General features: G+C 42.4%; 1 protein-coding gene across 6 annotated transcripts; it reads left to right on the top strand.

Moving 5' to 3' along the window:
• The first annotated feature begins 400 nt into the window (after positions 1 to 400).
• LOC127610351 (LIM domain-binding protein 1-A-like) lies at positions 401 to 26,156 on the top strand. 6 transcript variants are annotated; one of them, XM_052080373.1, is made up of 13 exons: positions 510 to 759; positions 3,755 to 3,859; positions 15,079 to 15,181; positions 16,029 to 16,073; positions 16,275 to 16,350; positions 16,917 to 17,019; positions 17,465 to 17,637; positions 17,710 to 17,832; positions 17,930 to 18,007; positions 21,567 to 21,690; positions 21,780 to 21,922; positions 23,102 to 23,435; positions 24,685 to 26,156. In XM_052080373.1, the coding sequence occupies exons 2-12, from the start codon at positions 3,832 to 3,834 to the stop codon at positions 23,324 to 23,326; spliced, it is 1,221 nt and encodes a 406-aa protein (XP_051936333.1). In that variant the 5' UTR covers positions 510 to 759; positions 3,755 to 3,831; the 3' UTR covers positions 23,327 to 23,435; positions 24,685 to 26,156. The 6 variants fall into 6 exon arrangements, with proteins under 6 accessions (XP_051936335.1, XP_051936333.1, XP_051936332.1 ...); XM_052080372.1 differs by having other exon boundaries at positions 3,635 to 3,859; XM_052080375.1 differs by lacking the exon at positions 16,029 to 16,073 and having other exon boundaries at positions 401 to 759; positions 3,635 to 3,859.
• Positions 26,157 to 26,670: the final 514 nt, after the last annotated feature.

Below are 26,670 nucleotides of genomic sequence, written 5' to 3'. Positions count from 1 at the left end.
CTTCAGGATTTCAGTGAGACTGCAAGCACATTTTTCAGTAATTTAAATTGAAATCCCATTTCACTTGGTCAGGGGTATGGTTATAACTTGTAGTGCTTCTGTAGAATCTTCCCGGGTTTTGTTCTGTTGACTGCCAAAGCTCAGAGCTGTTCATTTATTGATTTTGTGATTTCTCAGGTTGTTTTTGTGCACTTGTTTTATCTTCCCTTTGAGTGAGCGAATTAACTTGTGCATCCTGTTTCCCAACTCTCTCCTCTTGTGGGCAACAAGTTCAACCAGTCTGCTTCTCATCGCATCTTGTCCTTATTTATGTGCTCCTTTCAGAAGCTGTGAGATGCACATCTAAGTGATCACAACACTCTGCCACTACGTACTACCTAACTCTGCTCTTCCGTTGCCATGGATACAGCCCCCCCTCTAATGGGCATGGAAGGTTGGCGCTGTAGCAGAGAGAGGAGATGTGGCAGCTCTGCGTCATACCAGTGCAGTGAAGAGAAGCCCCCCCCCTTCTTTCCCCATCTCCCCCACCTCCTCCTTCCTTCCCTCATTCCCTCCTTCCTTCTCATCATCCAATTTGCACGTTGCTTGATTCACCCCCCCCCCTCTCCAATTGTGTCCTATATCAGCATCTGCTCATCACACATTCCCCCTCCAACATCTCACTCTCTCTTTCTTTGCCTGCTGGCTCAGCTCGGCTTCCGCTGTGTTGGCTGACCCAGGCGGACTTTTACTGGCGAGCGTGGGCGAAAGAAAAGAAAGGTAAGCACTGAAATGGAGTGCGGTGATGAAGGAGAGCGGCGCATATAAGCAGTGATTGCGTGAATGACGGCATCAGGAGCCTTCACTTTGGATTTTTGAGGGAAAGAGCCATGTGAGTGTGCGCTGTCACAACATTAGAGGGGTGCGTTCAAGCAGAATGCGTGCCTAAGTAGAACGGGCACGTGATTATGGGAACTTTTTCATTCTAAGAGCAGTGCTTGTTGCTGACATGTCGACACAGTGCGGGCATCTGGATGTGGAAAAGGGGGGAGAGGGAGAGAGAGCATGCCTAGCAGCGCACAGCAGCTTTAATTGCTCCTGGAAGCCATTTTTTGAATCACACCGACACAACCTTCCTCTGTCCGTCTGCCTTTGTTTGATCCCAACCTTGAAACTCCACGCATTAAAAAAAACATGTGGCGGCAGGTAGTGTTTGTGACAGGAAGAAAGGGGGCCCGCGGGGACGTTCATTGTGTCTGGGTCCCGGGAACATTGTCTGACATGGTGTATGACATTTAACTGTGATGCGGCTGCCTGTTCACTGGTGTGTAGCCAATGTTGCTTGTCAGCTCTGGTTCCTGGGCTGACTCATATTTGCTCTTTGTTGCTGTATTGCCTCTGAAGTGGCAGGCGTCGGCGATGAGAGCTTTTGTTAAAGCTGCACGTTGGCGTCTTCAGTTGCGGTGGGAGATCCATATGTGGGGACTTTTTTTTTTTTTTGGCTGAGAGCCAAGTTGTCAGATGTTATATCACAGCAGAGGCAGTCAGTAGTCAAGATCAGCCTTGACATGATCAAGCGTGCAAGTGCAAGACTCGCTTGTGCGCTTGTGGAAGTCAAGTGTGCCTTTCTGTGAGGATTTGTTCATAACAAAGCTTGGTCAGAACCAATGCTTGGTCAGAACCAATGACACCACCGGGAATCCTCCACTTGTTTTGTGAACAACGGAGAGAAGACAAAAGATCTTAAAACTGATTAAGATCCTCAGTAGGCCCTTGACTGTATGATTTGTGGAAATTGCCTCATCTAATATTTTATATTATTATATCTTTTATATTTGGATCTTTTTTTTCATCAATGTGTATCCAATGCTTTGTTTTGGGACACTTAGGCAAATCATTCCAACATTTGTGCCACTGTTCCGTGGCACCTCATTATCTCGGCTAACCTCTGAGGCCAGTTTTATACTTCAAAACAGTACACGAGGAAACAGCAAAAACTATGCCATGCCAAATGCTTTCGAATCATTTTTATTGCACATGTTGAAAGAAAGTAGAACTTTACCACTGGTATGTGGAAACACTTGAGTACACAGGTGTCAAACTCAAGACCTGGGGGCCAGATGCAGCCCATGGCATAATTTTATGTTATCCATGAAGGCAAATCCCGTGCTTCTTGCTGAAATACAAAAACTTCAAGATAATACCAGTGAGATATTGAGATAATATGTTCTACAATTAATTTTTCTTATGGGATTAATGTTGCAGTTAACTGTTTAAAAATAAGATAGTGGCAGGGGGAAGCAATCTGTTGAAATAAGAATCATTTGCCATTTTTTGAAACCTATTCAAAAGCAGTCTCAACATACAGTACAATACAACAAACAACAACAACAAAAAACCCGCCCACATTTGGAAAAGGCCAATAAAAGATGAATTACTGTAGAGAATAAATCATCAAAAGGAATTAAAATACATTTAGGTTTTACAACACTTGACATAAAAATAGAAGCAAGATACAGTGCCAGACAATCGGCACACCATTTGACTGGAGTGAGAAGTCGTGCTCAAAAAATTTAAATCAACAACAATGGAAATGTCACTCCCGTGTCTACTTCTCAAAAGTGTCTGTTCACCACCGAAAGGCTCTACAGTAAAGTGGAGACTATGCAATCCAATGCAAAAGCAACAGGTTTAATTAATTATTTCTAGTTGTTGTGTATCCTCAGTTCTTGCGTTGAAGATTTAGAAATAATACTTGCCGCTGGGTACTTTTTTGTCAGTGGCAAAGCGTCATTGGTGTGGTGAGCCAAGTGGTATCAGGTAGTGCAAAAGGGCTATCCGTGGCTTTTTCCTGGCTCTGTACACCATCTCAATTCATTCAATAGTTTTGTGTAATCTGAAAACAAGCAATGTTGAATGCAACAGAAACACAGGCTTTTTGCTCGCAAAGTGACAAAAGAGATGTGTCGACGTTAATGGAAATGGACTGAACTGCCAAAAGGTTAAGGCTGCGTCATCTGGATGAGAGCAGTAAGAGAGTGAAGCAGGATTAGAGCGCGTCGCAAGAGAGCAAAAGGGGTCTTCACGTTGGCGAGCGGGTGCATATTAACACGGTCTTCTCACCTCCCGTGGGCCTCGGGTGTCTCTGCTCTCCAGGTGGGCTTTGCATTTTTAATCGATACTGTCTGCAGTGATTAACGCACATCTTCTTTCAGTGTGCAGCCGAAGGTAGCAATGCGAGAGGAAGAAATTGGGCTGAGATGGAAATCAGTCATACATGAGGCAGGAGTGCATGTGTTTGTTTGGCATTAATGACCTTCTGCCTCTGGGCTCCTCCTGAGAATGTTTATCTCTCGCAGCAGCACGGCCAAATGGATGATGCATCAATGCCACACGTGCACACACAGACACACACTATTTCTTTTCAGCTAATTGCTTCTCGTGCTTTCTTATTTAACCTGCACACACACACACACACACACACACACACACACACACACACACACACACACACACACACACACACACACACACACACACACACACACACACTGAGCCCCATTCCGTGTTACGTACTCCTGTCCGCTGTGCAATCAAGTCTCTCTCTTTCATTTCCCCTCCCACTTGTGTTGCAACATGCCCGTTAATGATGCAGCCACCGCCAACTTCCTGCCTCTGACAGAGAGCGAGCGAGCGGTGGCCCTGCTTCGGAATCATACCACTCCCTCTTCTTATCTCTCCACCCCCCTTGTCTGTCTGTGTTGTTTTTCCTCAGAAGCATAGCCCATGCAAGCAGCGTGAGGGCCGAGTGCTGCCGTTTCCTTCAAAGCGGAGCCCCCAACATGTGAGAAGATGTCTGTTGGAGGTTGCGCTTGTCCCGGTGAGTGCTTCGTCTGGCCGACCCTCTCTCTGCTGCACATTGCTGTCTCACACATAACTTATGTTTTAAAAAAAGTGGGGTGGGTTGGGGGCTGCAAAGTGGTCAAGTTTTGACCTAAAGCAAGGGTTACAGCAGGCGTCACCAACATGGACCATCAGTTAGCCCCCAAGGCCTGTTCTAAAAATAGCTCAATGGTGATGGAACACTGGCATGTTGCAGAATTGATCGTTTGAAAATGTAAACACTTGCAGACATTCACAGAAATCATATTTATGTTTCCTACCTTGCTAAATAATTCTTGGCGATTATTGTAAGAAATCATTAACATAATGAGTCTCTTTGCATAGATGAATAGCATTAATCATGAATAATAAATATAATTTGAGCCAATTTGTTATTTCTATCAAATTGATAGCCCTTCACAGGAAACACCACCCAAAAAGTACATGGCTACGAAAAGATTGGTGACCCCTCCATGGTCAATCTATGCACATCAATGCTACTTTAGGTTTTGCCATAGCGTGAGACACAATAGGCTTACTTCACTTTTCTGCTGCGAGTCTGTACAAAAAGGAAATGGATGCTCCTTTTCTTGCTCTCACCGCACTTCCTGATGATTTGAGTCATAGTTCGAACTGTTTTGGTGCTCGGCACTCGATATGATTGGTTGTCGCGTGCCGAGGGACTTTAGTTGTATTTTGCAGCAAAATGCATAGAGTAAACTTCTAAATTTGAGGAGTTACTTTTTATTTGTTTACTTTTTTTGTGTGGATGGCACACAAAAAAGCCATCTACAATGTGATATACATGAAAACAATGATTCTCAATTGGTGGGTCATGGCCCCTTTTTGAGTGGATCGCAGACTGATCTTTAAAAAAAAACACACAAAAAAAAGAAAAAAAACAATGTATTTCCCGATTGATTTTTTTTTCAGAACAGTACTGAGTCATACCAAATTCTCTCATAGAAAATACACCATTGAGTAACGGTCAGGTAACGTGACTCATTTGTGCTGTAATCACTAGCTGCCCTGTAAACGAATACAGTGCAGTTCAGCCAACAGCTCGCGGACGTCATAGCTAGCAGTATGCATTTGGCGTTACACCAAACTCATTTGAAACTGGGTTGAAAAATCTAACATAATGTACATATATTTTCTGAAGCTGTTTTTCAACAAGAAAAAACATTTATTGTTCTTAACTTTTATCAAATGGGAAGCGACTTTGCGACAATTGGATAATGTCCCACATATAATATTATAAATTATATAATCACTGCACTAAAGCAACGCAGATTTTGGACTTAAGTTCAACTTTCGGCACTTTTGGACCAGGCAAACTTTTCACGTTTTAAGGGTCTACTGCTGCATTCGTAGTAGTGGGGAGTGGGAGGTCCTCTGATTACCTTTCATTTATTGCTAAATTGTGGACTTGTGGTTATCCTGCTCACCCCACAGTTTTGGTGTTGGGGGCTGAGTCTGACCTTCAGCCTTCTTGTGTGGGCTTTGTATAGTCTGCACATGCTTGAGTACATTTTTTTCTGGGTACAAAAAAAGCATCTCCAAACAAGGGCATGTTAAATTACTTTGAAGACTCTAAAATGTCTTCTTTACGTGTGAAAGTAAGTGTCAATAGTTTTTTATACATTGATTATTGGAAACATTCAACTGTAAAAACCATTCGACCTGACCACACATGTTCATTTTCTGTGTTGCCTTTATTTCCACATAAGGTTTTGCATTGTGTTTCCTCAAGTCATCTGTCAGATTTTTGCGACTTGTCCCCCAAAGAGATAGATAGGTGGGACAAGATTTTCTTTTTAACTTATGATTTATTTGTCTTCAGCTGTCAGATATAACACATGACAGGTCATTTTTAAGGTCTGGTCTCTTTCCTAGCCCTTTCTTGTAGTCCCCCCCCCCAAACTCCCTCCTGTTGTTGACAGAATTCACTGTAGGGCAGAAACATTTAATGACATCCACATGTGTGTGCGAATGGTGCACAGGGAGGATATGCAGTATTGCAGCGAATGTTGTGAAGCAAATTTTAGCAAATGAGGGAGGACGTGCGCACAGAGTACGTGTGCTCAAGCACCCATCACAGTGGAGCCCGAGCCTGCTGAGGCATGTTAAGGCTGGTGGATCCCTCAGAGAAAAAGCCACAGAGCCGCATGACTATGTATGCAAGCAATAAATGTAATGTGAAGCTGCTTTGTTTACATTCTTGAATTGTGAAGAGTAGGATGATGAGCCTTTTAGTGTAAAGTGAAATGCCAGAAGTTCATACATTCAGCTTTTTTCAATATCATCGTTCTTGCCAGCAAAACCTCAGTGAAATTCACTAGATCTCAGTTCAGTGAGCATGAAAATGTTAAAATGTGGTCGGAGAGGTATTGTACAGCACTCTTAATGGACACACTACGAGTTGTTTTCAAAGGCTGACTGTTTTATTAATCTTCATATTTACAGCGAGTAACTTCTTTTTAGTCTTGTCTTGAATTTCCACTTGCTTAAAACCGAGGAGCACGAGGTGCATCTGTGAGGTTGTGAAATTATTTTAAGATCAAAACTCAGATTACAAAGTTGCCAACTCCCCGGGAGCAAAACGTAATATACTGTATAAAAAAACTTGAAGAACCACTGAGTCATTCTAACAATTGTGTTAAATGTCCAATTTCTGGAAAATCTGTTTCGGTGTATTAATATTGCAGTAGTTAACTTCTTACATGAAGCAAGAATGGAAACAGTTTGACTCTGGAATTGATTAATTGACACTAATTTCCATCAATGGAATATGTATGTTTTTTTTTTAATTCCCCCAAATTTGTCGCCCGGCATTCGGTATATATTTTTAAAATTCACCTTCAAAAATATGTATTTATGTATCTGTGTGTGTGGAAAAACATATGGCCACCTCTAAATCCTGACATCACTTTCTCTCTCCCTCTGGGCATCTTTGTGCAATAACATTAGCCATTAAAGATGCCTGCTTCGAGCATGTAAGCATGTTAATACGTGTCTTCTAATGGTGGCACACATCTGCCTGCTTAAAGTGTTCTAGCGACCTTCTGTTGTTGCTGTGACATTGCCTTTTTTTTAAGGCTTTGTTCTCTGCGCCCTAATGCAGTGGAGCCAATCACATCCTTTGTTCTGACTAAATGGTAAAAATAGATTGCATGTATGCTCCCCCCGCCCCTTTCCCCCAAACGCACTCACTCCGGCGCACTCTCCCCTTGGCTCATCACTCCCACCCCTCTCCCTTCCATTCCTCTCACTCTTTGCCCTTGTTTCACTCCCCCCTGCACTAACATCGCTGTTACCTCATGCAGAAAGTCACATGGCCCCTGACTGGAGAAAAGTGACTTCAAGCAGAGCCAAGATGGCAGCCTTTTCTATTTATTTATTTTGGGGATTACACAACAACTCTGGTTAAAAGCGTCTTTTTTATGCCGCTTCTCTGCACTCCTTACTGTAAACGAGACCAAAATGGCCGTGTGTGCGGAGGCAGGGAGAGAGAAGGAATGTGTGGGAGATGCTGGTGACTCTAACATCGGGAAAGGAGGGGTTTTGCAGAGTGGAGATGAGCTGATGTGATGGATGTCACATCTGCTGCAGGCCCCTCAGCATGGCGGCCGAAAGCTGGCATGTGCCACCTAAGCAGGGAGGGGCATGAAGGGGAAAAGAAAGAGATGAGGACTTTCTTAAAGACCAGAGAACATCTTCAGCCCCAATATTAAAGCCACAAAACGGAGGGAATCACTTTGAGGCAGTTTGAATGACTTTGTAAATACAATTCATCACCCTGATTCATACTTTTATGATAAGACTTAATAAATGTCTGTTTGCTGACAGGCCAGAGATCCAATGTGAATGATGCACACAGTGCGCGTGATAGAGAGAATGCAAATCAAGGTAAATGCTGGCAGATGGGAGCCGTTAAAGGAATCAGATGCCATAAAACAGGATTTACAAAGTACTATTTTACCAGCGGCGCCATGCAGTCATGAAAATATCAGCAGCCGTGTTGATTCATTGCCTTTGAATTAGCAACCAACACTGTGGGTTAGAGAATTTGTACTTGAGGTGTGACATTGACATTTTTTTTCTTTACATGCCGGCCGTATAAATCAGCTGTGCTAATATTCCTGTCAAATTTAGTACTGTGCCATAGGTGTTTCATTATTCAGTGGAACAGCTCCAACATTAGTCTTTAAATAATTTGACGTACTGCTCCCATCTGTCTCTACTTGCTAAGCAGCAGAGAAGTACACACCGCACACAGTGTTGCAGTGAGATCAGGGAAAACACCCTTTTCTCCCCCCAGCACATATCATTTCATTCTTTCATTCATACTGATAAACTCGGGTAGCGAGTTTATCCTTCATGAAAGGGTTCTCAATCTTTTTCAAAACCCAAGGAACTCGTAGTACATATCAATAACAATAATCCCAACATAATTTAGTCCACCCCCCAAATGCAACAGGAAGGAGGAAACCCGTACAAATCTCTCGCTCTCTTGTTCTCTCTTGTTGTTTCATTTGGTGTCTCTTAGTGTTTATAATTAGAATCCATTGCTGACCTTGATAAAAAGTCATTCAATGTCTGTAAAAAGATATCATAATAATTGGATTGTTGTTTTTTTTTTCACTGAATGATTTTGATTTGGAGCTTCGGAAACTTTGAGCAAGGATTGTTTCCGTGTATGCAGGGTCTCCAGCAGAGGACAGTGTAGCTCCTTGTTTCTCGAGCTTCCACAGAAGTTGGCAATCAATGCATTAAAAGAAAAAAAACAAAACAAAAAAAAATACCAAAGATTAATGTTGTCAGAACAGCTTTCTCCCTTAATTCATCATGCATTAGTTATAATGTATTCCATCAGCAGCTTTGTAAATTTAAATTTTGTAAATGTGTATGTGTGTGTGTGCGTGTGTGTGTGTATACTGTATATAGAGTATATATATAAACTATGCAGTTATGGTGTAAGTAGTAAAATCTTGCTACTGTTGAACATTTCTTTACTTCTACCGCTCAGTGCCTCACCAAGACGATTATCAATACGTACTACTCCCGATTTTTCATGAATTTAAGTTTTGTTGTTAGGTAGGGTTCGCTGGCATTTTTTTTAAAGCTACAAAAGGAGATTTCAGCTTGTCAGAGATGGCACCACTGTCCTCTGTTTGAATTGGAATTAAGAGAACCTAGCTGGTGTGTCCTGTTAAATCTTAAGGCCAAGGTGCTATTGAGAAGCGAACTGATTAAATGCCCATGTTCCAGAAAGTCTTCTCTTTCAGAAATTGTGAATCAATTTCAAATGGCATTAAAATGTACTAAATGGTTATGATGATCTTTATATCAGCACCGCTAAACCTCTGACCCTAAAATCGCCCCTGGTGACCCTGATGGAGACGGCTGCACCACCCACTCACCTGTAGACTGAAGATTCTCAAAACGTTATAGAAGCTGTGATCTGATGTGCAGCTTTTCCAGTAAGAGTCCCCGGTGGGCTTCTGATGTATTTACTCGCAGCCTTTCAATAAAACCCACCACTTCACTTTCCTCATCTGCTCTCCTGCTTTATATAATTACACAAACCGACTAAGCGAAGGCCTCAACCAATTGAGCTTAAAACCCACTTAGAGACCACAAAGGCTTTTCTGCTCCTTCAAATCTATTGCTTGTAAACATCAGAGTGGTTATTGATTAAAAGTGAGGTTGCAGATTATATCCTTACATAATACGAGGCTAGGAAAGGATCAGGACTGTGGTCTAAAAAGGATTTGAGCCATCAGCAGAGTCAATCATTTCCCAAAAGTCTTAACAAAGACGCCTTGAATTAACCAGCCTGATGAATACTCATCACTGCACTGCGCTGTGCAAGCCAGAGCGCTCGATCATACTCCAGACGCCAGGGAGATGAAAGCAAACGCTGCTTTAAGAAGGAGAAGGTCAGGACAGTACAAATTAATTTCATCATCATCATTTCATTACGCTGGGATGATGATTAAGACTGAGGAAATGGATTTCATTGCCCGATTCATCCAACAGAACAAATGAAAAGATAAGGCCCCATAATTCATGTGAACATTTTCTTCATCCTACATCAAATCTGAGTGGTTTTGTCTTGACCAAACTAGGTACCGGAATATGAAAAAAAATGAAACCACACTATATCAAATTTGAAAACCTAATTAAAATAAGGCCTTGTCAGAGCCCTGCCGTGGTGGAACGATTATGGTTCCTGGCAAATAATAATTGCTTGTTCAAAAATCTTTGAATTCACATGGTAGCATGTGTAAAATAAAACAGAAGTTCTCTGCCAAGTCTCATTAGGGGTTTTGATAATTCCCCCCACTATTCACAGGAGAAATGAAGGCTGCACCAACAAATTGCAGCAACAGAGAAACAAAATCACTTAACTGTGTGCTTGATATTGAGTCTCTGCTGGACTGTAACAACTTTAGTGTTGGTATGATACAGTGAAATTGTAGGAAAAAAATGAGGGGTTGGCAGGATCATTGAGATCCACTCTAAAATATGATGAAAATATTTGTTTTCTTGTTACAAGCCGTTTCCACAAAGCTATGTAAAGTTATTTACCTCTTGTGTGTAGCTCCCGTCTGCCTCATATTTCTGAGGTTTAGGACTCAAATCAAATTTTTCTCAAGGTACTCTGGCTCCCTCCCAAATTCCAGATTTTGAGAATTTGAGGACTGTAAATCATTCATTAGTGTGATTATAAATGATTACACACAGAAAAAAAATCTGAAGACATTAGAATCAACATGAATATCGATATGTTTTTACAAACACTTACTAAAAACACCATCAACTTGGCCCATGTTTCAGATTTGAAAATCAAAAGTGGCCCATAAGGGCAATCATTTGAACACATCAGCTCAGTCCAATCCTTGCCCCCTGTGCAAATGTCCCCAGTACCACGATGTGTTCTGGGGCACCCTCTTGTGTTATGTGAGAGAATCACTGAATTAAGTGTTCAAAGTTTGCCTAGTGTTACAGTAGCTTCAACTTTTTAAACATCCAGGACAGTGCACTTGTTACACTCAATTTAGTTGGATTTAACTTTTAAATGCAATATCTTTGCATTTTCTGATAAATGTTTGTTTTCAATCTGGCATGGTTGCACGTTGACTTCACAGTTCTGAGGTTGGGGAATTTGAGTTATGAATTTAAAAAAGTGACTTGCTAAAAAAATATTCACGACTACAAAATATATGCTGAGCTGCTTATGTCAGTGTGCCATATAATGACAAGTGAAACAATTATATGCCCTCCCATTAGATGTTAGAAGGTTTGATAAAAACACATAGTCCCAGGGGTTTCCCACACAGTTTCCCTTGGGGGCGTAATGATTATGAAACCATACACATAATTATTCACCTCCTCATATACTGTATACTGTACAACAAATTGATACATATGTTTTGAAATCAATAATGATAATTTGTTCAACTATTCTTCAAGTTACAGAAGCAACATAAGAAATGTGCAATATCTCAACGCTATTAACACATATAACAATTAGAAATTTTGACAAGCATTTTGAAAGTTGACATGTTTAATCTGCTTTCACGGGCCACCGAAAATGATGTTATGGGCCAGATTTTGCCCACGCGCCATGGTACGACATTGTGGTTGACCCTATCCACCTGTTGGACTTATAAAAGAGAATAAGTTAGAGCTTTCTGTAAGTTTCACTTAAAAAGCCCAACTTTGACTCTTGCCAAGTCAATTTATGAGTGAATTGTAACAAAAACATCAGTTCTAAGACTTTTTGTGACATTTTTGTCTGAGATTGTGAGATTTTGTCTGAGATATTTCTAATGTAAATACGAGCGCTTTGACTTGATAAAGGTTCCAAGTAAAGTGATCAGATATCATTTCTGTTGTGAACAAAGTGTGTGCGCGTGTTTGTGCCCGTGCGTGCGCCAGTGTTTTAATACGCGAAAGGGGGCGGAGCCTTTTTTCATCAAGTAGCGAAAGACAGCCTCCCTTGAACAAAGGGTCCTCAAGTAGTAGTAGCAGCGGTAGATCACTATCAGCGTACACATATGTTAATGCATTTCTAAAAATACACTTACATTCAGTATCTAAATATATATGTAGAGGTTTTTTTTTAAAAAAAACAGTTGTAGGTTGGTGGTTGTAGTATTTTCGCCTGGCTGGCGTCTTATGTGTTGGGACCGTACAAGTGCTTCCCCAAGCCGCGGCGGAGCTCGGAGCCTTCGCCGTCCAGCCTCTCCGGCTAGCATCGACGCTAGCTGGCTAGGAGCAACTCCGCCTTTTGGTGGCCTTTTCTCTGCAGGTAACCCCACCTCATAGCGCGCCGGGCATCGTTACCCGCGCGGCCGGCTCGCCGCAGCTCAGTAAATACGAGTAATGGGTATTGCGAAAGGATAAGACTGCTAACGGCAATGTAGTAGCTTAGCAATGACATGCGTCGTCCGGTCATGGATGCGGCCCTGCGGCTCCGTTTACACCGAGCCTCGGTGTGTATGGCGGAGTGTTTGTGTGTGTTCATGTGCGCGCGGCTTCTTGTTTATCACACTTTGTGTAATAACACACCCCCAGGATGGTCCATGCCGATATATTTGTAGTGTTGTTTACAATGTTTTATTTGATTGCGGTCACATTGAGCATCCGTCTGTTCGGACGGCGTTCCATTGTTTGCAACTGTGGTGGGCTGATCGATCCAAATGTCGATACTAAAGATAACGTCGTGATAATATTTATCCATGTCATGAGATCGATATGAATTTTTGCATCTTATTTTTTTATATTCATTCCAAACGATGGAAGTATATTATTACGTGAGTGCATTAATTAATTAATGCACTCACTTAAATTTTACTGTATTTACTGTAAATATACGAGATAAAGTCGGTGACTGCAACTCGCAGAGGCAGCGAGTGAATAAGAGCTCGCTGTCATCTAAGAGAATGTACCCGGTGAAACTTAATTACCACAAGCTTTACCATTTCATTCACTAGTATGTGAAATTGAAAATATGGTAAAATGTTGTAAAACGCACAACAAGTATATGTGTACTGTATATACTGTATGTGTTTTGCTGGTGGGTGGCTGCCTCGAAATTGATTTTTCGTCTGTCTGAAAGCGTCTGTTTGATGGTCTCTCATTTGCAACGGCAATTCATGTATTAAATTGCTTCAAAACAAATGTGTGAGACTCGCCACTCTTGAAATATTAGGCCAGAACCCCACATGCTGCGAGTGTGCACTGTGAAGTTTGGGCTTGCACAGTTTGTCGATCCCGCCCCGCACTTGTTGCAATGGAAAAGCCACAAAGGTGGTGGTGTGGTGCCATGCTATATGCGGCTGGAATCTGTCATGGAAGAGCGGCTCATTTTTCCACTGATCGCACTTGAGAGTTTCCGACAGCTTGATTGGTGTCCAACTGTGGTAGATTCAGGTGATTGGACATGATTTGGAAAGGCACATTTGTCTATATTAGGTCCCCCCAGGTGATAGTGCATGCCAGAGCACAATTGAAGCATTATGACTGTCTGTAGACCTCTGAGTCACGATTGAATCGACTCACAAATCAAGGGAAGGGTACAGAAACATTTCTGGTGCGTTGAAGGTTCAAATAAGCACTATGTCCTTCATCATTTGTAAATTGAAAAAAAAATCCAAACCAGCAGGGTGATGTGATTTGAAGAAAATATTGATGGAATGAAATCTGCCAGAAAAATCACAGCACGACTGCCAGCACCGAGAAGTCCATCTGCCCCCGCCTGAATCAAATCATTCTGGAAAGTGTGCGGCTTCGCGGCAGCAAAGTCTCATTCGCTTCCAACCTGGAAATATATTTTCAGCGTTTGTGAAAGCCTGTGGGAGTGGGCCACTTGAGAGTACGCAGGTGTGCGTGCATTGCTGCGTTGAAGTGCACTGTGGAAAATCACCCACTCTTCTTCTGTATAGTTACAACTGAGAAAGATTTGTATTAAAGAAAAGTACCACTTTGTGGCCCACCCATACTAAAAAGTACTTTACAGCCTTTTCTCTCTTACAGGGTGCAACCTGAATTTGTGTGTAAGTCGCTAATGCATGCTCACTAGTCAATATTGCACCCTGTTCATAGCCTCGAAACCTCACATCAGTACCGTTGTAAAGTGAAGACTGCCTCTTTACGGCTCTGATCGTAGATAGTAAGACTGTATATAATTGCTGGCTGTGGCTGTACTGTATTTGCAGTGTAGAAGTGGTTTTGGACAAACATCAAAAATCAAGCTTTTGCTGCCCCGTCAGTGAGAAGATTAAACAAGTAGAACCCAACAAGACAGTGTTGCAGTCATCCCCATGTTGGTTTTAATCTGGCACCGCTGCCTTTTAAACAGGCAAGCTCAGAGTGACACACTATTTGCACATAAATTGTGACTATTTCTATTAACTATGCATCACCTCAGGTGCAGCATGTTCATGCCCCACATAAGAATATCACCAACAAGCAGGCCCGAGTGATCCAACGGTCTACTGCGGCGACATAATTAATGTCTCATGAAAACATGTGTGCAGAGAGTGGCTGGCTCTAATGAGGCAGAGGCAGACAGACTCATGTTTCTAAGGAATGGACCCCCCACTCCCAACACCCTCTCCTGTTATCCCACTCTGTCGCTGTCTACTAGAGTTTAAGATATCATTAGTTGGACCGCTGCCTGTGTGAGGTCTCACAGAATAGATGTGTTCCCATGAATGCTTTCTCTGGCGAGACAAGGGTTAACAACAGAGAGGCTGGGTGGGTCGTGGGGGGATGGGTTTTGGAGGGTGGTGGGGCGATTTGTACACACAGCGCAGATGGTGATGGGCGCTCTTTGAAGGGAGGGATCCCTACATCAGTGTGGATACTACAAGAACCGGCCAGATCATGTTTGTTTTTCTTGTCCATTTAGCAGATTGAAGATGCATTAGGTAATGAAAGCAGCCTGCAAAGGCTAGCTGGGGTGGTGGCAGGGAGGGTGGATTCTGGGGGAATTAAAAAAAAACAAAAGAAAAAACATTTCAGACTGCGCACTTTTATTTGAGCTAACCGCAACAAAACAGCAATAGTTGGATTACTTGTGGATGATGTTGTGATTTGACTGCATCTACATCAACGCAATCTTCTCTAAATCTTTCCTCTTGTATCCACACCCGCCCCCGCCTCTCTTTCTGTCTCGCTGTCTGTCTCTCGGTCTCTGCGCAGGCTGTTCGTCAAAGTCATTCAAGCTGTACTCTCCCAAGGAACCCCCTAACGGCGGAAGCTTTCCACCTTTCCACCCAGGCGCTATGCTGGACCGAGATGTGGGGTAAGTCTCCTTGAAACACTAGGGTTTTTCCCGGCTCATATTGAGGCATAGGTAGTACCATCCTTACCATGCGCCATGCCGTGCATGTATTCTGTAAATTCAACGGACTCGCTTTCTTTTACAGGAAACATACTTTAAGAGTTCCAATAAGAATATGACTATTATCATGTTCAACTACTAAATCATTAAAAACTGCAGAGGAGAATGATGGGCTCATAGTTTGTGTTGTTGGCACTTTTGTTTGAGACACTCATAGATTATTTTGAAGGAGCCTGTAAGCGCCCTGTGGCCCATATTCACCGATGCTGCAGCAGCACGCTGCAGTACCCTCAGCAAAAAGAACCAGCGATAAGTGAAATCAACGAAGTAGTCATCTACGGATACAATACAACATTGTATTGAATGAAACCAAAGATAAAACCTTTTTTCAGTCACGAGCATTTAAAAAAACGGAATTTTTTTCTTAAAAACAACTGACCATTTTTAGTAATACTGTACAGAACGTTTTGGCAACATTGTGGGTTTTGTCGTGGAGAAAATTTCTACGGCGATGGGCTGCGGAGACTGTTGACATTATCTATCTATCTCGGTAGCTAGCTACCTAGCTAGCTGTATATAAAACATAAGTTTATTTGCTGATTTTACACAAACATTGTACCTTACTTCATGAAAGATGAGACAGCATTTCAAGTCATTTGAAGCAGACTAAATGTATTTTAATGATCCTAGGGCACATAACAGAACATAAATGGGTCATAATATGCACGAACCTCACAATGATTAAGGTGCGCTCATTCCTGAATTGAATCTGATGATTCTGATAGTTTTTTGGTGTGTCTACTGTCAGGCCCACACCCATGTATCCCCCGTCATACATGGAACCAGGAATGGGGTGAGTTCAGAGCCTTGCAAATAAAGTAGGAATTCTTGGTGTCGTCAATGTGGACTTAACATTTTTGCCGACAAAGACTAACATTGTAAATCTCCTGTAATTACTCGGCTTACGCATGTGTGTGCGTATGTACTATGGGATTTGACATCAGTGCAGCTTGAACTTCATACCGAGTGTTGAATTTCCCATTTCCTGCCGCAGGAGACCCACACCGTATGGAAACCAGACAGACTATCGCATGTATGAGCTGAACAAAAGGCTACAGAATTGGACAGAGGTGAGAGATGTCATGCAATTTATTTGGAGAGATTTAGAAGCTCTTTTAATTTTCCAGGCCTTTCTAATACCACTCTGAGCTGTGCATGTACCGCGGCTATGTTTTTAACATTTACCTCCCAGCTGCCATTTATTGGTGGCTTACCATGGCAAGATGAGAGTGCGAGATGAATCCAGAACTCCCTCGACTTAATTTACATTCAGGCTCTAATGGGATTATCTGATCAACCTGGTTAAAATGTAATTGAAGTGCCAACTGTTTAAATGCCCGAGCACCCAGCTGAGTTGGTGGTAATGAGACGCACATTTTCTCCTAGTGTCCGCAGATGCAGCAACGAACACATGCATGTTAATCTCTGCTCATCAGAAGGATTTTAGATTCAGTGTACTGAAATTCCATGTTCAGCAAAATTTAAGAAAACACATGTGGACTTATTTAATACATTTTCATTTTCAACTTGCGTCCGTAATGAGATGGGATGAGTTTTGTTGTCTTGTGGTCATATGCAGCAATAAACTATGAATTATGATTAAGGATTGCCTAATTGTCTGTGGTTCCTCTTTCAGGATTGTGACAATTTGTGGTGGGATGCATTCACCACGGAGTTTTTCGAAGACGACGCGATGCTTACCATAACTTTCTGCCTTGAAGATGGACCCAAACGATACAGTAAGTTTAAGGCCTGCCGCATACCGAGTGATGTAGCCAAACCCGAATTGTCGCGCACTGTGTGGAGTTCAGCAAGTAGTTTCATGAGTCGCTGACCGTCACCACAGAGAAAGTGTCAACAATCCTGCCAAATATGATAAATATTGCCAAGTATACAAAATGAGTCTTTGAAACTATGACCCATGAAAGTGAAAAGGAACAGCTCTTGTGTTTGTTGTTTTCGTATAGCTCGTCCGTGACCCTAATCAGAAACACTACAGAGAATGGGGGTTGTGAAACCATATTTTGACTGTTATATCATTATTATTATGAACGCACTGATAATTATTTTTTTTTAAATAATCTCGTGTACTACAATCATTTTTGCAAGTATTTTTGTCCATATGTCATAAACGGACCCCCCCCCCCCCCCCACTAGACAGTGATGTCTTCTTTTTTGTTTTAGCCATTGGTAGGACGTTGATTCCGAGATATTTTCGAAGCATCTTTGAGGGTGGGGCAACAGAGCTCTTCTACAACTTGAAGCATCCGAAGGAATCCTTCCACAGTAACTTTGTCTCTCTCGACTGTGACCAGTGCACCATGGTCACCCAGAACGGCAAACCCATGTTCACACAGGTCTGGCCAGTCTTTTTACAGCCTTTTTGGTGGACTACTCAGTATCACTTATTTTGGGGTCTCCCTAACAAGGTTTGCGTGGAGGGTCGTCTGTACCTCGAGTTCATGTTTGATGACATGATGAGGATCAAGACGTGGCACTTCAGCATCAGACAACACCGAGAGGTCCTCCCCAGAAGCATCCTGGCCATGCATGTGAGTGTTCAACCTAAATACCCCAAACATCATGCATTTACTGTTGTTGCCGTACCCTTATATTCCACTTCTGATGTTGTCCGTCATGTGCTTGCAGGATCCTCAGATGCTGGATCAATTGGCTAAAAATATCACCAGATGTGGGCTGTCCAACTCCACTCTCAACTACCTTCGTGTAAGGAAGTTTTACCTTAATAGTGCTCATCACTGCTAGATTAATACAGTGGGATGTCCACAGACGAAGCCCTAAAACGGGTCAGTTTTTCTAAAAAACTGCCTCAAAACGCAAACAAAACTCATGCGTGATGTCAACAAATCTTGTAAAATTTCAGCAAGCAAGGCTAAGTTCTATTCGTGTTTTGCTTTTTCTAATATAGGCCATTCTATATAACGATTTGCCACGATATAGTTTGAGTTATTCTTTTAAAAAAAAAGTATCTATTTATATATCTATATATATATTGCGCGTCGTCCCGCACGCGGTCTGTCCTTCCGTCTGTCCCTTTTCAAAACGTACCTACTTCACCGCGCCGCTGCGCGCCGCCACTGCGCGCCGCCACTGCGCCGCCACTGCGCCGCCACTGCGCCGCTCAGGCAGTGGCTCACTACGATCGCGCGGGCATCTTAGCGAAAAAATGTTGTCTACCCACAAGCATTGCAATGAAATTGTTAGTTATTTAGTAGAGCTAAACATCTCTCTATTTTCGCGATAAGCAATGAAGATGAACAAAAAGTTGAACCAAGCAACAACACTTTTGTGGGCCGAAGGCCCACCTTACCAGCCTTCCGCAGGAACTAGCCGATGAGCCGCCCGGAGGGCGGCGAACCACCACCTTACCAGCCTTCCGCAGGAACTAGCTGATGAGCCGCCCGGAGGGCGGCGAACCAGCTAGTATATATACCGTATTTTTACGACTATTCGACGCATCGTACTAATAGCCGCAGTCTCAGTAATGCGTGACATTTCTGTATTTTACACATACACAGGACGCATCGTACGAATGGGCGCAGTTTTACAGTGGTAAAACATACGCCAGCTTAAACATACGGCATGCATGCGCGCACTCTAACACGTTAGCTTGAAGCATACGGTAGCATGCCAAGACATACAGATAAGATAAAAACACGTTTTTAAAAAGGCAACGAAAGCAGAACTGAGTTTGGGTGTATTTTATTTAGCCATCGTACAATGTTCTCACGTTTTTCGATCAATCATCACCCAGAAATACATCAAAGTCCTCATCCTCTGTATCAGAAGCAGAGGACTGCACATCCCAGTTGTCATTGAATGCATCACATGCTAGTGTGAGTTGCTACGCATTGCCGAGCGGAAAGAAGGAGTAGCAACAGCAAAGTCAACATTTCTCTCGTGTGAAGCTTTCCCACATTTGAAAGTAAAGAACAGAGCGAAACATGGTGGCAGCGCGTGTGTGTAGAAAGAAGTGAACAATTGTGCAAGTACCGTAATCCATCAAAAACGCCGCGTTCCCTCTCGTTGTTGCGTATTGTGGCGTAACTCGCCAAGCGCTGCCTCTCACTCTTTGTAAAGTTGTGTTTGCCACCGATCATCCATTGTTCCCATGCCGTTTGTAACTTTACTTTGAACGCCCGGTTGATGCCAATGTCCAGCGGTTGGAGTTCTTTAGTCAAGCCTCCGGGAATAACGGCAAGCTCAGAGTTCATTTGCTTGACTTGTTTTTTCACCGCTGCTGTGAGATGGGCACGCATGCCAAAAGCATAACCGGTGGCTTTAAGTTTGAACTGAGCTTTGTAGGCGTGTCTTTTTGTCGAATTTATTTTCAGGGGTTCTTAGAAACCAAAACCGGAGTTGTTTTGCAACAATGCACATTGCCACACGCTATACAAGTGTTGGTACTGGCTTGAGGCGTCCACTTACACGCCCACCCTTCACCATTGGCGGACTAGCTTGTCTGTCCTCTCTCTCCCTCTCTCTCTCTCTCTCTCTCTCTCTCTCTCTCTCCCTCTCCATATATGTATATATACACGCCCACCCTTCCCTGATTGGCCGACTTCTCTCCCGCATGCCTGGCCACAGTCACTTCCGCCTTTTCTCTATATAAACAGCGTGTCGGCTGTCAGTCAGATTTTGGAACTCAGCGCATATAAAGGACGCTCCGCACCATAAGGCGTCCTGTCCATTTTGGAGACAATTTAAGACTTTTAATGGCGCCTTATAGTCGTGAAAATACGGTACATATATATACTAGCTGTATATATATATGTGTAGATATATATATATATATGTATGTATATATACTAGTATATATATATATAATATATCTATTATGACTGGTTACCTTTTATCTCTTTATTTTGAAGTGACATTAAACAGACCTGTATCAAATGAAAAATACATCCAGTAGTGCAACTATATAAAATGATCAAATGCAAACAAAAGCGCAGTAGCACACATTTTTGCACAAAAGGCATGTAAAATAATGTTTCTTACAGAAATTGATTCAAAAGAAAAAAATAATTCATCAAAAGCTGAGTCCGACTGTCAAGTAATTTGAGAATAATTTATTGTGCTAATCTAAAAAGTCAAAATCAAAACTCAGGAGTTTTGTGAAGAATCATTTTAGCAATGTATTCAATATACTTTCCATCCATTTTCTGAATCCTCAGTAATATACTTATAATCTTGTAGGCCACTCCTCGTGACTGTTGTGCGGGATGCCCTAATGAACATAGCAATCGTTTCCTGTTGTGTGTGTAGCAATATTTTTTTGAATTTTCTCGCCGGACACATGTTAAATTGCTTGCTATTTTGCTGTTCTAAGATGGATACTCTCCGCTCTAACACAGTTCCAGTGAAAACTTAAAATGTTACTTTATCACCCAAGCACTTAATTCAGGTCTTTCACAATAACATTCGGTTAGCTTAGCAATTAGCATGGCTTCTCCGTCTTTCTCTCAGTTAATTACTCCTTGTAATCCTTTTGTGAGAACAATACTTGTAAGAAGTGTAGCTTATTCAGCGCCATGGAGGCTGTGATTACTGTCTTAAGAGCTAAAGAGCAACATGATTTCTGCGCATTAGTAGCCAGCTGAAGTTTATTGCTCGCTCTGTGCTGGGGGCGTAAGTTGCACAGAGCTTTCTCCCTTCTATGACGACTTGCAGGAGGGGTCGTGAGTCTACAGTGAGTCTGAGTCTGCTGTCCTAAATAATAGAGTGGAGTGTAATCAGCTATGAATAACACATTCGCAAGTCAAATGCCTAGAGAGGAAAACGTACAACAACCACACAGTAAGCACACATGTCCGAAAACTGGAAACGGGTCCAACGTCAGAGTGTGACCTCACAAATGCAATTGAGAGGTCATAATTCTGGAAGAATGGTCAAAATTTTCCATCAATACACTTGTAAATCTTGTGGGAAAAGCCTTACCGGGAGAGTTGAAGCTGTCAAGAGCTGACTGACGTTATATTAAATGCTGTGGGTTAAGAATCGGAAGTGGCTGAGATTACTTTTCCGTGTAGATAAATGAATTTGGTGAATTTGAATTTCTGATTATGGTTCTTAAAAGATTAGCTTGTACAATTAATAAGGTTATGTAATGTTGACAAATTGGTGAAAGTGTTAAACGTTGACCAGCACCACATAACTGAGGGTGTTCGACTTTGGAGGTACCACTGTAATGGGCTTAGCTGTACATATAACAACCCAGATTTTTTTGTTATTAATGATGTCCTAAAAATGTTACCCTCTTAAGCTGTGTGTGATATTGGAGCCCATGCAAGAACTGATGTCAAGACACAAGACTTACAGTTTGAGCCCCCGAGACTGCCTGAAGACTTGCCTCTTCCAAAAGTGGCAGAGGATGGTCGCACCCCCAGGTACAAAAGAAAAAAAAAACCTAGCTGTAACCAAAATTGTCATAGAACTCAAGAGAAGCTCACGGTCTCCCTTTTGTACGCGCTTATAGCCGAGCCTGCTAGACAAGCGCCCAACAAGCGACGAAAAAGGAAGGTGTCAGGCGGCAGCAACGTGAGCTCCGGCGGGGGCAGCAATAACAACAGCAACAGTAAAAAGAAGAGCCCAGCCAACAGCTTCTCCCTCTCCAACCAGGTACCCGTTAGCATGGCATCTACTTCACCTATAGGTGCAGCAGCAAAGGTCCGCTGAAGGTTGTGATGAAGATGGAAGCGTAGAGTTCACCTGGAGGTGGGCTTGGTATTGTGCAGAGGACTGGGGCACGGTAGCTATGGGCAGTCACAGTCACTTTCATGTGTGGTTTTTTTTCTTCTTTTTAGGGGGGGGGGTGTTGCTTTGGTTTGACGGATTAAGGTAAACATGAGCCACACACGGTGTTGGTCGATTGAGACCCGAGGTGGAATGAACCCCTTTATTCAAACATTAATGATTGATTTACTTGCATAGTTTTAAAAACAAGTTGATCATTGAGAATGCTTTAAAATATATTTTAAGTTTGGGGTACAAGGTTGAGAATGTTTGCAGCGCCATGTTGGAGGAGTAGCTAGCTGGCTTCATAGTGAACAGCAGTATGATGGAAGATTGTCGTGGAGGGTCCCACAGGTTGGCAAGGCTCCTAATGGTGTTGACGTCTGACAAAGCAGGATTTTAAACTTGCCGAGGTGATGCAGTGAAAGGCCCGCATCACTATTGTCTGACTGACAATCACTTTCAACACGGCAGGGCAAGCTTCAAGGGCCTTTATACCCGGTCTGATGCAATCTCCAAAAGGGGAACATTTTCCCTGTTGACTTCTTGGTTGGTATATCTTACTCGCAGTTCTGAGGTTTTGGGGTACCAATCCCAGCTGGGGCCTTCCTTTTAGGAGTGGGTTTGCTGCCATTACATCAGTTTCCTCCTGCATTTCAAAACTTGCGCATTAGATTGATGGAAGACTGAATTGTCCATAGGTGTTAATGTGAACTTGAATGGTTTTTGGCCTGTACCATATGTTTGTTGGGATTGGCTGGCAACCATGTCCAGGGCCTCCCCGGGCTCTCGCCCACAGTCGGCTGGGGTAGGCTCCAGGCTCCATGAGAAGTGGAATAGAAAGAGGATGGATGGATGGATGCATTTAGCACCCATCGCCCGCCCCCTTATACAGAATAAGCGACACAGCGAGAAATATTAGGCCTCTTACACACAGTGTGCACATTGGCCAAAAACATACCACGCGATAGAGAACACGTCCATTCAGACAGCCGTTCTGCCCGCCGTCCCCCGCCCCCTCGTCTAAAGGGGATAATATGTGCCGGCCCTTACTGTCCCCTTTAGGACGTGATGATGGTGGGAGAGCCCACCCTGATGGGAGGGGAGTTTGGTGACGAGGATGAGCGTCTGATCACGCGACTGGAGAACACACAGTTGGACGGGGCCAACGGCCTGGAGGATGAGGACTGTTTCAGCAGCTCGCCAGCATTGAGGTCACACTCGCCCTGGAACAGCAAGCCCCCCTCCAGTCAGGACAGCAAGAATGACAACTCCCAGTTGTCTCAGTAAACTATTAACGGAGGCAGGAGGGCACGGGGAAGGCAGTTATTTTGTTAATTCAAAGATGGCTGCTGCATGACTGAAGATGGAGGGGTGTTCCTTCATGGACTAGACCGAGGTGGGCAAAATATGGCCCGTGGGCCCTCCAACTTTTTAATCTGGCCAGCCGAGGAAGAATGTAGAACCGCCCCCCCCACCCCAAATTGGCAAACTAAAATTTATTTATTTTGAGTGTTTATGTCATTGTTAAATAATTTTGAGGGTTCGACGGAGCATATCTCAACTGGCTTTGGGCAAAAAGCGGATTACACCCAGAACTGGCCGACAGTCAGTCACAGGGCACCTATAGCCATTCACATTCACAATCACATTCGCAACGTCCCTGGACGGATTTACAAAGAGACTATTTTTTTATGACTCAGATCGAAACAATTCCAAATGTAGATCTTGGGTCACCCGTTTACAATACACTGCTTTGATTAGAGCGGACGGGTGATACGAGATCGATGTAAACCCGTTGTTTATCAAGATGGAGTTCATTTGTTGAATTAGTACAATAGTTGTGATCGTTTCAACATTTTTATCGACATAGCCTCTTGATTTAAAAACAAGTTACGGGTACTTTAAAACATTTTCCTCCATTGCAGAAGAACATACCGCCTTGACACCTGATTAAAAATAGGAATAGTTAAAAAAAAAAAAGGAATAATATTCTATTGGGTAATTGGTTAATGGTTGAATTGATTAAAAAGTAACATTTACAAATTGGGCTGAATACCTGTTTTCAAAAATACATAAATATTAGTAAAAAAGGAACAATGCATGTATTTAACATTATTTCAAAACCATATTCTATATTCTATGATAATATCTAAACATGAGTTATTTTTCTTTTTCACCATCTCCAAATGACTGTCCATATTAAAAATCAAATGTGGCCCCTTAAGCACAAAGTTTGCCCACCCTTGGACTACTGCAGACGGTCACATGGTCCCTCACATTGCATTTGGTCAGTGGTGCTCAAGCCCAGCCCTGGTCAGCCCAGATGCATCCGGCGGTGGGCGTGTGTGTTTAGCACGTGCGAGCTCACTGTGGCGTTTCAGCCACAGACGTGCCTTAGTCCGGAGCGCTCGCCACGGCAGGGTTGCTCCGTGGGTTCTTGTTCCAACCTCGGGTCTCTCGGACGAGTGTCCACCTCGGCGGTGGCTCTGCCGCACTGTTTCTGTCGTGCTTATGTCACAGGAAAAAGAAATGATGTCATTTTTTTGTTTGTTTGTGTTGCAGGCTGCAGAAAAAGTGTGTGTGCATTCTTTTTAGTTTCGGAATTCCTCATCCGCTTCATAAAACTAAATTATTTGTTTTTGTAGGACCTGGTTGGAACAAAAACCTGTACAGTGCCGGAGCTTGAGGACCGGAGTTGAGAACCACTACGCAATCTCTATCACCTCCAACACACACACACACACACACGCACACAATCTCTGTTTCATACAAACTCCAACATTTGGGTACAGCAGAACTGTGGTACGCAGCATGTCTGGACAAGATTCGACAGGAGTGTGTTTTCATTTTCTTTCCTTTTAACGTAAAGAAAAAAAAAAGCCCAGAAATATTTTATGCACTGTTTTCACCATTAACTCCAATCTATTTTTCTTATTGACTGTGTTCTTTTTTTTTTCTCCCTTTCCCTCTTTATTGCTGATGTAAGAAGTGAAAACCATCTGAACCTTGCAGTATATTCATGTATAAATATTTGCTGTTAGACCTTTCTTCTTGTGATGGTAATAATGTGAATCGATATAGAATCCTCCATCTTGTGTCACACTGTCAGTCAATCAAGGCCAGTGATTTGAATGCTATGATAACATGGTGGATGGCAGGGATGGGGACACTTTAGCCAATGGGATGCAATTAAAAAATATATCACAATGGGCAAACTCATAGGATCATTGAACAACAGAATTGGCAAATGCTCATTGAGATGAACCTTGTTTTCATTGTCATTTTTTTTCCATTTTGGTCGGCGTTTTTTGGACCATCCAACAGGCAAACGGTTCCCCACTCCTTTGGTACGATAGGAAGGCCTGCTTTGTATTCGCTGTCTCATTGTCATCTTTAATTCTACCTGGGGTGTACTCTCTTCTAACAGGGAATAGAAAACAGTCCAAATTTGCTACTCATATATTTTAACAACACATTTTGACTTCATTGTAAGATAAGAAGAGGAAAAAAAAACTTTTGTATTAAGTTTCCCAGAACCGTTTTTAACCCCAATTAAAGAAAGCTGCAGACCAAGGAGCTCCATGTAAAGAATCTTTCGATATCAACTACACTGCGCTATTTGGTTTTCATGAAGAAACATTTTATTGGCTTTACTTCTCATGTTTTGTCTGTGCTTGTATATTTTTAGCTAGTCCTTTCTGTAAAGGTTATTATATGTATCCCTCTCCTAGAACTATAAGAATCCCAATTTTAATGTAAAGAGATAAAAAAAAGCCTCTTTAAAGTTTTGTTTTGAAATGTGATTTTTAATGGTACAATCACAGATATTACAATTGCGGCCTCATTTTAGCAAACTGTATTTATTTTTCTATGTACTGACATGCTGTTTTTAGTCCAATCCACTTGTACAGTGCTCATCAATAACCAGCAGAGTTTTTAATGGCTGCTGGGTCAGTAAATGCTGAAAGAGGTCTTTTTTTTCTGGTCATACAACGCCCAAGTAAATACAGTCTGATTGTTCACACACGCACAAAAATAACTTTTCTTTGCTGTTGTAGTTTCTCGGTCCATCTGAATCATGTATCAGATGTACAAATAAAAGAATCAGTTAGATGACTTTATGATCACAACGTTGTCTTTATTTACACTTCAGTTTCACCAATATATTTTAAGATGCATTCTGCAAATGCATTAGGATCTTGTGGTGAACGGTGAGATAGTGTGCCACCCGTGTCTAGAGTAGTAGTGTTTGCTTTGTATTCTGAAAGGAAAACAGGCTACTGCATCACTCTACAGCAGGAGTCACCAACCTTTTTGAAACAGCTACTTCAGGGGAACTGATTCATGCAAAGGGCAAACAGTTGGACACACTTCCGAAATAACATGTTGGCTCTAATTACCTCTAAGAATATAATCATGTTATTAATAATTCATATTCATTTGAAGACACAGATTGTGTTGATTTCTTCCAATAATTAGGGAAATGCATGAATATGCAACATGTTCTATAAATCTGCCAGTGTTCGAATTTTTGGGTATTTATTGTTTGAGGCGGTGGTGCCTGAACTGACGACGCCCTGTACTAAACTCCCATCTTTTTGTTATATGACGTGTAACGGGATACAAAAACA

The sequence above is a fragment of the Hippocampus zosterae genome, chromosome 11 (assembly GCF_025434085.1).
Source record: "Hippocampus zosterae strain Florida chromosome 11, ASM2543408v3, whole genome shotgun sequence".
Lineage (NCBI taxonomy): Eukaryota > Metazoa > Chordata > Actinopteri > Syngnathiformes > Syngnathidae > Hippocampus > Hippocampus zosterae.
This window is presented reverse-complemented; position numbering and strand designations above follow the sequence as displayed.